Below are 12,506 nucleotides of genomic sequence, written 5' to 3'. Positions count from 1 at the left end.
AGACTGAAAATCAGTATTAGTTTGATAAAATGGGAAATTACCCACACAAAGAATTAGCTGTTAACTGCAATACATTCGTGTTCAAGGCAAGATAAGATACAAAACTGAAATCTTCACATGTTCAACTAGGGTAAGATACATGTAACTGGAAAAGGTAAGGAAAAGTTCTATACAGGGTTTAATCACCCTGGACCCTCTGTATCCACTACATTTACTATTCTCACACAACTCCATTGTAGCTTAAGGGTAAGAGAACTAAATTTAGCCCAATTCATAAACTGAACAGATTCCCTGTGTTTGATCCTTTTCAGTTAAAACTATGGGTCCAGTACAAATCAAACTGGATGTCAAGGCTTTTTTACTTGGGTATCTTAACTTGCTTTACTTTTGTGACTGAGACAGGTATGGCTACTTCACTGTGACTAAAGGCTAGCCAAATGGGAAAGGGGGTGGAATGAATCAAATTCCCCTTTTGATCACTCAACAGGAGGTCCACAGGAACCATGCCTCATTCTATTAACTATCTCTGCTTCCCCAACTGCAGTCAATGATAACACAGGGGCTGCTTGATGCTTGCAGGGGCCTCTCACCAAACACAGGCATTTAAATGGTTGGCTTCCTTGAGATGTCCCTGGGCTAGGTAAAGACACTCTGAGACTGTGTTCCTTCTGCCTTGGCTCCATGCCTGGAGGGAATGCATACCTCTTCCTCCAATGGGACAAGAAGCCACAGCTCTCCACTGACTAAATCCCATGTCTGGTCCCAACTCACATCATAGCTTCTCCATCAACTTCTCCACACCAGGCTTTTGGAGCCAGGTTATCTTAGATCAGCACAACAGAGGCACTTCGGAGAGTTCAGCAGCACAAGGGAACATACAATAACAAAGCCATTCCAATCTGGCTATATAGTTAATATTGAGATAGTCAAGGCATGAAAACAGTTGAAAATTACGTTGCTAAAACACTCTACAGATTATACGTATAGCAGAGCTTTCAAACTTACAAATAACATGAAATACCAAAATAGGCTGTTACTTTTCCTTTCGCCACCTCTCTCGTTCTCTCTCTCTCACACACACGCACACATACTTTTTAGTGCTAAGACAACTGTATGAAAAACAGGTAATATATTTTTAAATAACATCTCAATATTCAAACAAAACTATACTTCATGTATTTAAAACAAAAACACATAAATTACGCATTGGTTTCTCTGTATTTATTATTGAATAATGCTATAGTTGAATTTTTTGTTTTTAATGGAGTTTATAACTTTGAAATACTTGCTTCAGACTTACTTAAAGTAGAATTAACCGGGTTTTTTTGACCTCCTACTTTTAGATTTGGGGGGTGATGGTTCAGAATCAGATGCGTTCACAGTAATGGATGCTACTTCCACCAATCCTGGTTGAAGGGGTTCCAGTGATACCTGAATAACAACTTTTGTTTCAGGAGGTAATCCTTCTAGCTGCTTAGGCTTCTTAAACATTTGATGACACTGGGTCTTGTGCTCCCTTTTCTCTTTACAAGTTAAAAATTGTAGCCGACATTTGGAACACTGGTGAAAATGCTTTGCCCAGTGCTGTCTATAATGACATATGTATAGTGCTTCAGTTTTAAAAATTTGGAGACAAAAGGGGCAAAGTAAATTCTTAGTGTTACCATGGTATGCTCTGAAATGTGCATCCACATCTGCAAAGAATGATGATCTGTAACTGCAAACCTGGCATACATAGGGCATTTCACCAGGCTTATGATTATCTTTCATGTGCTGTAAGAGAATCTGATCTGCCTCAAAGGACAATTCACAGATTTTACAGACTGTGCAGGGCTCCTGGGAAGTGTGGACACTTTCAATATGACACTGCAGCTGGAAAGGCGTAGGAAACTGGCGGTGGCAGTGCTGGCAGGTGGTGTGGTATTTCCAGCTGTCACCTCTCAGCCTCTCAAGTTCCAAATGGTGCTTCATGTGATTCATAAACTCAACATTTTTTAGAACCTTCAAGCAGCTGTGGCATTTAAAGGCTGTGTGAGTTTTTGGTTCTGGCTGCCCATCTCCTATATGCTGTCCATAGTAGAAGTCACGAAGTAACACAATCAGATTGCCTTCTGTGGGATCAGCAAACTTATTTTGACTTGATACACTTGGAAAGTCAGTTTTTGTCAATACATTTCCCCCTAAAGGACTTACAGGCTTGCAATGAACATTGTCCTTTGGAAAAGCTGTTGGACAAGGTTCTCCACTCTGAACATGGCTTAATGAGTTATGAACACTGTCTGGTGTGCTTTGCTGAGTAGTCACTGTATGAAAAGTACCTGAAAGGGACAAAGCTAAAGAATGTTCTCCTATAACTCCATCACTGAGTGTAGGCCTTTTGGGACTTGTGCTATTTGTTTCAGAAGTGGAAACTCGCTTTGATACACGAGGACTTTTATCCATATCTCCTGCAGAAACTGCTGTTTCTACTGGATGCTGCAATGAACTTGTGAAGGTAATCAAAGGAGAACATAACTCTGAAAAGCTATTAGGCATTATTTGTGGTGAAGTATTTTTAGAATCCGCTTTGGACAAAGGCTCAATAATAATAGGACTATCTGTTGATCTTGATTCAGAGACAGAAAGTGGCAAGACAGTCTTTGCTTCTGATGTAGGAGTCACATGACTAACAGGCTGTAATTTCTGAGCATTATCTTTCCTGAAGTGACCATACCTATTTCTCCTTGAACAAGAACCTGGGGTAACTCTGTTCAGTATGTTTGAAATGACTGGTTTTGAATTTGAGGTCATCCCAACAAAGATCACATCATCATCCTCATGTACATGTTCCACTCCAACCAAGATGAGTTCAGCATCTTCATCATTTACTAGTTTGGTTTCTCCCTCGCTTTTCTGTGGTTCTGGCTCTTGTTCTTCTTCACATGACATCCATGGTGGTTCCATATTTTAAATACTTTTTTGTTCTTGGAGGGTGTGACCACAAGTCCCAGTGCTTCCTTTAAATAAACTGCCACCTAGGTATAAATATACTACATATTAGTTAAGTACAGAAAAATGTGCTATTTGGTTATCTCCAAAACTCTATGGTAGTTATAAACACCCTTATCTTACAAATAAAGATACTGAGCATCAAAGAGACTAAATGAAAGATGAATAACCTATGACTACAAGTCTACATGACTCAAGAATAATAGCTTTGTTTCATGTTGATTTTAATCTCTTCTAAGTAAAAAAAAAGAAAGAAAAAGAAAAAACAGAATACCACCACTGATCATTAGGAGAAATCACATGTAAAGCACGAGTATTTTTACAACTGCACTATTGTACAGTGTTTAGAAACATGGACTTTGGAGTCAAAGAAGATTAAGCTGGAATTCTAAGTTAATCACACACCAGCTGCATCTTTTTGGGCAAATTTATAACTTTTAAATGTGTTTCCGCACCTTAAAGACAAACATGCTTATTTCTTAGACTTAAGGTTAAGCTCTTTTTAAAAAGTGTCAGCTATTTAATGGCATCTTGTTTTGTAGTAAAATTGGAAAAAAAGTTATCTTAAATGCACATTACAACTGATTCACATATACTAATTTCATAAATGTTAATACAGAAAATAGGTAGCAAATTCAAATATAAAGTATCTACACACAGTTAACAAACAGCATAATTCAATGTCAAGCACTTAACACAGGCCTAGAAAATTGAGAATGAACTCTCTTGATAATCTCACCCCCAAAGCCACACTTATACATCCTAAATTTCTCCCTCTAATCCTGACTAAACTTAAATCCAACAATGCTTCATCCTTCATTCCACATTTCTCTTCCCCACATATCAGGCAAAGTCATGACAGTATTTCTCTAATACCAATATCAGACAGAGACATCAAACACACACACACACACACACACACACACACACAACGGATATTCTGTATGAATACAGATGCAAGAGTCCTCAACAAAATACTTGCAAACAAAACCTAACAACATATAAAAAAGATTATATACCATGATCACGTGGGATTTATGGAGGTATGCAAAGTTGGTTCATTATATGAAAGTCAATCGACATTATGCCATTTTAACACAATAAAGGACAAAAAACACATCTGCCTGCAGAAAAAGCATTTCCCTGAATCTAGCACCTTTTCATAATAGGGGTTAAAGTAAACCACTTAATAACTAAGAACAGAAGAGAACTTTCTCAAAGGGTACCTATAAATGACCCACAGCTAAATCATACTTAATAATGAAACACTGAAAGCTTTCCCTATAAGATTGGGAACAACATAAGGAAGTCTATTCCACACTTTGGTTCAATATTATACTGGCAGTTCTATAACCAGAGCAATCAGGTAAGAAAAAGGAATTGTTGTTGTTGCTTAAAACAAACAAACAAACAAACAAAAAAACAGCCTTCAGAATGGAAAGGAAAAAGTCAAAGTATATTGGAGATACCATACTTTTATATATAGAAAATCCCAAAGAAACCACAGGTATTAGAATTAATAAAAAGCTTGAAGAATATAAGATAAATATTTTAAAAGTCAATCACATTTCTATACAGTAGCAACAAATGTTCTGAAAATGAAGTCAAGTAAACACTTGACTCTACATTAGCATTAAAAAGAATACTTAGGATGTCAGAAAGAGAAAGACAAATATCATATGGTATCACTTACATGTGGACTATAAACTATAACACAAATGAACTTATCTGTGAAACAGAAACAGACTCACAGACATAGTGAGCAGACTATGTGATTACCAAGAGAGGAAGGGTGGGGGAGGCATAGATTGGGAGCTGGTGACTAGCAGATGCAAACTATAATGTTAATATATAGAATAGATAAAAAAAAGATCCTACTGTGTAGCACAAGGAACTATATTCATAATTTGTGATAAACAGTAATGGGAAAGGATATGAAAAAAATTGTTCGTGCATGTGTGTGTTTACATATGAAGGAAAGGAAAGGTAAAAGGAAGGAAAGGAAAGGAAAACTCTTGGCAAGTATGTACAGAAACTGGACCTTGTGTGTTATGGATAGATTTTAAAATGGTGCAACTGCTACAGAAAACAGTCTAAAGCCTCCTCAAAAAATTAAAAATAGAACTACCACATGATTCATCAATTCCACTTCTGAATATAAATTCAAAAGAAGTTAACATGGGGTCTTGAGATATTTGCATAGCCATGCTCAAAGCAGCACTAATCACAACAACTAAGAGGTGGAAGCATCTAAACATCTATCAAATGTGATACATACATATAATGGAATATTATTAAGCCATATAAAGGAAATTCTGCCCCAAGCTACAACTTCATGATCACTTAAGACATCAAGCCAAAGGAAATAAGCCAGTCATAAAACAGACAAAAGTGTATGTTTCCATTTATACGAAGTATCTAATATAGTCAAGCAATAGAAAGGAACAAAGTGGAATGATGGAGTCCAGGGTCCGTGGAAACAGGGAAGAAAAGAGGAGTTGTTGTTTAATGGGACAGGTGATGGGTACAGAGTTTCAATTTTGCAAGATGAAAAGGTGTAGAGATCTATTTCATAGCAATGTGATAAGGAATTCCATGATATTTCAGAGGTTAGGACTCCAAACTTTCCTATCAGGGGCCTGGGTATGATTCTCAACCAGGAAACTGTCATTTAAGCTGCATAGAACAGCTAAAAAAATGACAACAACAACAACAAAACAACACTGTGACTCTGTGTGTGTGTGTGTGTGTGTGTGTGTGTGTGTGTGTGTGTGTACTTGTGTGAGATGCTCAGTCGTGTATGACTCATTGTGTCCCCATGGACTGTAGCCCACCAGGCTCCTTTGTCGATGGGATTCTCCAGGCAAGAATACTGGAGTGGGCTGCCATTTCTTTCTCCAAAAAGGCTGATGAAATTGTGTGAAATACTTAGCACGTAAAAATGGTTAAACTGGTAAAAATTTAAGTTAGATGTTTGGTTTTTTTACAACAATTAAAAAAAAAAATCTAACAACCAGGAAAATAATTTGAATGGACTTTTCACCAAATATGATATGCAAATGGCCAACAATCACAAAAAATACTGCTTAACATGATTGAAAGTGAAAGAAAGTGAAGTCACTCAGTCATGTCCGAGTCTTTGCGACCCCATGGATGGTAGCCTATAACGCTCCTCCATCCATGGGATTTTCCAGGCAAGAATGCTGGAGTGGATTGTCATTTCCTTCTCCAGAGGATCTTCCCAACCCAGGAATCGAACCCAGGTCTCCTGCATTGCAGGCAGACTTACCTTCTGAGCCACCAAGGAAGCCCGTAACAAAATGTAAATCAGTCTCAGTGAGATACTACTTCACACCTATTAGGTTGCTGCTGCTGCTAAGTCGCTTCAGTCCTGTCTGACTCTGTGCGACCCCATAGACGGCAGCCCACCAGGCTCCCCTGTCCCTGGGATTCTCCAGGTAAGAACACTTGAGTGGGTTGTCATTTCCTTCTCCGATGCATGGAAGTGAAAAGTGAAAGTGAAGTCGCTCAGCCGTGTCTGACTCTTAGTGACCCCATGGACTGTAGCCCACCAGGCTACTCCATCCATGGGATTTTCCAGGCAAGAGTACTGGAGTGGGGTGCCATTGCCTTCTCCTACCATTAGGTTGGCTGTAATCAAAAAGAGGAATAATAACAAGTGCTGCAGAGGATGTGGAGAAAAGGAATCTTCACATATTGTTGATGTAATTGCTGTAAAATAGTACAATCACTTTGGAAAAGTGGTTTGTCAGTACCTCAAAAATTAATATAGAGTAGCCATATGATCCAGAAATTTCACTCTTTTGTATATATCCATAAAAAATGAAAATGTTGAGTCCATGCAAAAACAGTGTTCACAGCAACATTATTCACAATAGCCACAAAGAATACACCATCCAAATATTATCCATTAGTTGATGAATGGATAAATAAATGGTGGTATATGCTCACAATGGACTACAGGTAAGCCACATACCATATTGATATACCATATTCAGCCATAAAAAAAAAATGTGCTGCTATACAGCCAAGAAATGGATGAATCTTGAAAATACACAAACTAGGGGACTTTCCTGGAGATCCAGTGTTTAAGACTCTGCACAGGTTCCATCCCTGGGCTAGGAACTAAGATCCCACATGCCACATAGCTAGATAAATAAGTATTTGAAAAGAAAACAAGGCATCTGAATAAAGCCAGACACAAAGGTCACACATTGTATCTGGAAGAACTGTACATAGAAGAGAAGCAGGAAAGACAAGCATTCTATAATCCAAATGAAACATTTTTTTTTTCCCCAGGGAGGAGGAAATGAACTGCTCTAATAAAGGCTGCCAATAAATTAAATAAAATAACAACCTCAGGCTCTACTACAAAGCCACAATCATCAAGACAATATGGTACTGGCACAGAGACAGAAATATAGATCAATGGAAAAAAAAACAGAAAGCCCAGAGGTAAACCCACACACCTATGGACACCTTATCTTTGACAAAGGAGGCAAGAATATACAATGGAGAAAAGACGATCTCTTTAACAAGTGGTGCTGGAAAACTTGTCAATCACTTGTAAAAGAATGAAAGCAGAACACTTTTTGGAGAAGGCAATGGCACCTGACTCCAGTACTCTTGCCTGGAAAATACCATGGACAGAGGAGCCTGGAAGGCTGCAGTTCATGGGGTCGCTAAGGGTCAGCCATGACTGAGTGATTTCACTTTCACTTTTCACTTTCATGCACTGGAGAAGAAAATGGCAACCAACTCCAGTGTTCTTGCCTGGAGAATCCCAGGGCCTGTGGAGCTTGGTGGGCTGCCGTCTATGGGGTCGAACAGAGTCGGACACGACTGAAGTGACTTAGCAGCAGTAGCAGAACACTTTTTAACACCATACACAAAAATAAACTCAAAATGGATTAAAGATCTAAACATAAGACCAGAAATTATAAAACTCCTAGAGGAGAACATAGGCAAAACACTCTCCGACATACATCACAGCAGGATCCTCTATGACCCACATCCCAGAATATTGGAAGTCAAAGCAAAAATAAACAAATGGGACCTAATTAAACTTAAAAGCTTCAGCACAACAAAGGAAACTATAAGCAAGGTGAAAAGGCAGCCTTCAGAATGGGAGAAAATAATAGCACATGAAGAAACTGACAAACAGCTAATCTCAAAAATATACAAGCAACTCCTGCAGCTCAATTCCATCCCAATCAAAAAATGGGCCAAAGAACTAAATATACATTTCTCCAAAGAAGACATACAGATGGCTAACAAACACATGAAAAAATGCTCAACAATCACTCATTATCAGAGAAATGCAAATCAAAATCCACAATGAGGTACCATGTTATGCCAGTCAGAATGACTGCAATTCAAAAGTCTACAAGCAATACATGCTGGAGAGGGTGTGGAGAAAAGGGAACCCTCCTACACTATTGATGGGAATGCAAATTAATACAGCCACTATGGAGAACAGTGTGGAGATTCCTTAAAAAAAATAAGAAAAAAAAAAACCTGGAAATAGAACTGCCATACAACCCAGTGATCCCACTGCTGGGCACACACACTGAGGAAACCAGAATTGAAAGAGACATGTGTACCCCAGTGTTCATCGCAGCACTGTTTCTAATAGCCAGGACATGGAAGCAGCCTAGATGACCATCAGCAGATGAATGAATCAGAAAGCCATGGTACGTATAAACAATGGAGTATTACTCAGCCATTTAAAAGAATACATTTGAATCAGTTCTAATGAGGTGAATTAAACTGGAGCCTATTATAAAGACTGAAGTAAGCCAGAAAGAAAAACACCAATACAGTATACTAACACATATATATGGAATTTAGAATGATGTAACAACAACACTGTATGCAAGACAGCAAAAGAGACACAGATGTATAATGTTTTGGACTGTGTGGGAGAGGGAGGGGAGAATGATTTGGGAGAATGGCATTAAAACATGTATAATATCATATTCGAAATGAATCACCAGTCCAGGTTGAATGCAGGATACAGGAGGCTTGGGGCTGCTGCACTGGGATGACCCAGAGGAATGGTATGGGGTGGGAGGTGGGAGGAGGGTTCAGGATGGGGAATACGTGTACACCCATGATGGGTTCATGTTGATATGGCAAAACCAATACAATATTGTAAATTTAAAATAATAATAATAATAATAATAAAAATTTTTAAAAATAAAAAAAAAATAAAAATTGACCACTGAGTTAAACATTTGGAATTCACTGGTGACCTTGACAAGAGTGGATTTAAAGGAAAATGAGAGAAATGGAGATAAAAAATTCTACAAACAACTCTGCAGAAGTCCATAATAAGAAAACATAAAATAAAAAAAAGCAGAAGCAGGATGTGTCACAAAAGACAAATTTTTAATGAGAGGTGACATTATAGTCAGTCTGTTTGCTGATGGGAACCGTCCAGAGAAACAGAAAACTTAATCCAGGACAAAGAAGAGACTTGCTAGAATATCACTGAATAAACAAGAATTGAGTAGAAAATGGCAACCCACACCAGTACTCTTGCCTGGAAAATCCCATGGACGGAGGAGCCTGGTAGGCCACAGTCCTGGGGTTTTCGAAGAGTCAGACAGGGCTAAGAGACTTCACTTTCACTTTTCACTCTCAGGAATTGGAGAAGGAAATGCCAACCCACTCCAGTGTTCTTGCCTGGAGAATCCCAGGGCTGGGGGACCCTGGTGGGCTGCTGTCTATGGGATTGCACAGAGTCAGACATGACTGAAGTGACTTAGCAGCAGAAGCAGCAGCACACAAGAAGTGAACACAAGCCAAATAATTTGCTCACAGTAACAAGACTGAGATCATATGCAGAAAGGCTGTCATGGTGGATTAATGGGTATGGTCACCAGCCTTCAAGATGACCCTGTGAATCACATGTCCTGATATTCCCACCCCTATGTAGTTCTCTCTCAAACTATCACAGGGTTGACCTGTGAGACTAAGCAAATACAGAAGTGAAGATGTGTAACGTCTGAAAAAAGACTGCACTTTATAATGGATGCAAGTTCTTTCCTGAATCACTCATTCTGGGAAAAGACAGCAGCCTCCACACGAGCAGCCCCTTGGAGAGGCCCACAGAAGGAGGAACTGAGGCCTCATGAGTACAGCCAAGTAAGAGAACTTACATTCAATAAGCCAAGTTTTCAGAGGTTGCCAAACCAGATAAAAGCTTGACTACCACCTCAGGAGGGACCCTGAGGCTAAACTACCCAACTGGATTCTAGACCAATAGATATCAAGTGTAAGTTTTTTCAAACTATTCAATTTTGAGATAATATGTACAACACAAACAGTTCGAGGTATAATATCATTCACATCATACTTACACACAGAAGAGTTCTCCTATAAATATGGTAAAACTTAAAAAACACAAAACAAACCAAAACACCTAAAAACAGGAGTTGCCTGGCAGTCCAGTGGTTTGATTAGGACTCAGCCCTCTCACTGCCAGGATCCTGTGTTCGATCCCTGGTTGGGGAACTAATATCCTATGAAGCCACATGTTGTGACCAAAACCAAACATGCTGTCAAGTTCAAAGCTGTACCAGCAATAGATAACTATGCAACAGAGCTGTAGGCACAAGTTGCTGGGCATAAAGCTACCTATCATCTTGTTTACTGGCATGAAATGAACTCAGATGCTCCCCCACCCCCATCCAGTGGAGTTCAATTACTTAATGAAATAAAGCTCTTACAGGTGCAAAAATGAGCAAGTAATCCCATGTAAACATGTTAAATCACAACACATTTTCTTTGAATGAACCACTTTATTCATTTGGCCGTGCTGCTTGGCTTGTGGGGTCCCAGTTCCCTGACCAGAAGTTAAATCCAGACCACTGCAGTGAAAGCCAAGAATCCTAATCTCCAGGCCACAAGGGAATTCCCATACCTTCATTACTTTGCTTTTGTAGCTAAAACCTTAGGATATGTGCATTGCCCCATTTTAGCCTCACCAAGTGGTAGGAGTCAGCTCTACACAGCTTAAAACCCATGGTGCTCTTACTTTTTTTTTTCTTTCAAGAATGCAGGAGAAAGCAAGCCAGTAGCCTCCCTGCCTGCTTTTAATGTTTCAACTCAGAGAGCTTCAGAGTGACCTGAAACCATGATTGCCCTGAAGTCACCACCCGCAATCAGGGTCAGCTAATCCCCAGGAGAACTCTCTCTCCACAGCAACATGTCAGCCCATGAATGAAAGGAGAAAAACGGAAGGCAAGAAAGACACAACTTTGTTCCTTATTGTAAAAATGTCTGTCACCTTACCTCAGGGGCACATTGAAAACCTGAGTGCCCTTCCCAGGCAGGAGAAGGTCACATCCTGGGGTCGGGCAGAGGGAAAGGTCAGGGTGAGTCACCTCTTCCTGAAACATTCTATCCCCCAGGCCCTACCTGGTCCTACCCTACAGATGCTGACCAGGTGTCTCACACTCAACCAGAGCAAGTGATTGAACTCCTCTTCCCTGAGCTTCTTCCTCCCACCTCCCTTCTCTCAGTAACAAACAAACAAACAAACAAACAAACAAACAAATACCTCATCTGCCACCTTTCCGAACCAAAGGCCTGAATCTCGGGGCCCCCAGGGACAGGGGCAGCCCTGGAGTCCGAGGAGAGGCAGAGCAAACAGGAAAACGACCAAAGCGCCGCGGCAGTGGAGAGGCCACTAGATTGATTTTTTTTTTTTTTTTGCTGTGCCCGCCTGACTGTGTCTGGTTGCAGAACCGGGTTGGGCCCGAGTCATAAACCCGCGTGAAGATTTGTATATGTGTGTGTGTTTAAATATATTAAGTTCCACAGGAGACCTGGGAGGGGCGGGGGGCTGGGGGCATGACAGGCCCTTTCCGCGAGCTGGCTCGTCCCACCCCTAGGACACGAAGGCTGCTGGAGAGCTGCTCCCACCCAGACTAGAGAGGGGAGAGGGCGAAAGGGGCCTGGGGCCTGTAGGCCCGGCCTCAAGCTCCCTTGGCCCTCAGAGGCCGTCCCGCCGAGCAAGGCCCCGCCAGATTGGGGATCTGAGAAACCCTTCCCTGGGCACTCTGGCACCGCTTTGGCCGCACCAGGCCCCAGTCCTTACCGGTCCCCGTGGGCGGCGATGCCAGAACTGCCGGCAGCTCACCTGCACCAAAACAGTCCCTGGGTTAAGTCTGAGGAGGCAGGCCCGAGGGAACAATGCCTCCTCAGGCCTGGGACGCCGCTTCAACTGCCGGCGTGTCCGCTGCCAAGGACGATTGGTTGCCAGGTGTTGACGCCTGCAATCGGATTGGCCGCTAGGCCGAGTTCCGCGCATGCGCGCGCGGTGGCCCCCTCTGGAGGCAACTGCTGGGGGCGTAGTCAGGCTGAACCTGAATCTGAAGTGTCTTGGGTCTGTCAAGATTGCGCAGCTCACCAAAGGGGAAAAAAGAAAATAGATTGCACAGTCGCCAGGGCACAGGGCTGAGAACGACCTCCGAGTCTACCAGGGGACT

At 41.1% G+C, this 12,506-nt stretch overlaps 1 protein-coding gene across 1 annotated transcript; it reads right to left on the bottom strand.

Annotated features, from left to right (window-relative positions):
- Positions 1 to 1,205: 1,205 nt before the first annotated feature.
- LOC132344712 (zinc finger protein 280B-like) lies at positions 1,206 to 12,267 on the bottom strand. Its single transcript, XM_059884356.1, has 2 exons — positions 12,158 to 12,267; positions 1,206 to 3,014 (listed from the first exon to the last, which is right to left on the bottom strand). Exon 2 carries the CDS (start codon positions 2,941 to 2,943, stop codon positions 1,312 to 1,314), a length of 1,632 nt encoding a protein of 543 aa, XP_059740339.1. The 5' UTR covers positions 2,944 to 3,014; positions 12,158 to 12,267; the 3' UTR covers positions 1,206 to 1,311.
- Between the last annotated feature and the right edge of the window lie 239 nt (positions 12,268 to 12,506).

The sequence above is a fragment of the Bos taurus genome, chromosome Y (assembly GCF_002263795.3).
Source record: "Bos taurus isolate L1 Dominette 01449 registration number 42190680 breed Hereford chromosome Y, ARS-UCD2.0, whole genome shotgun sequence".
NCBI classification, from domain to species: Eukaryota; Metazoa; Chordata; class Mammalia; order Artiodactyla; family Bovidae; genus Bos; species Bos taurus.
This window is presented reverse-complemented; position numbering and strand designations above follow the sequence as displayed.

Bases quoted from the DNA above. Each gene is read 5' to 3' on its own strand.
- LOC132344712 (XM_059884356.1), bottom strand. From the start codon at position 2,943: ATGGAACCACCATGGATGTCATGTGAAGAAGAACAAGAGCCAGAACCA.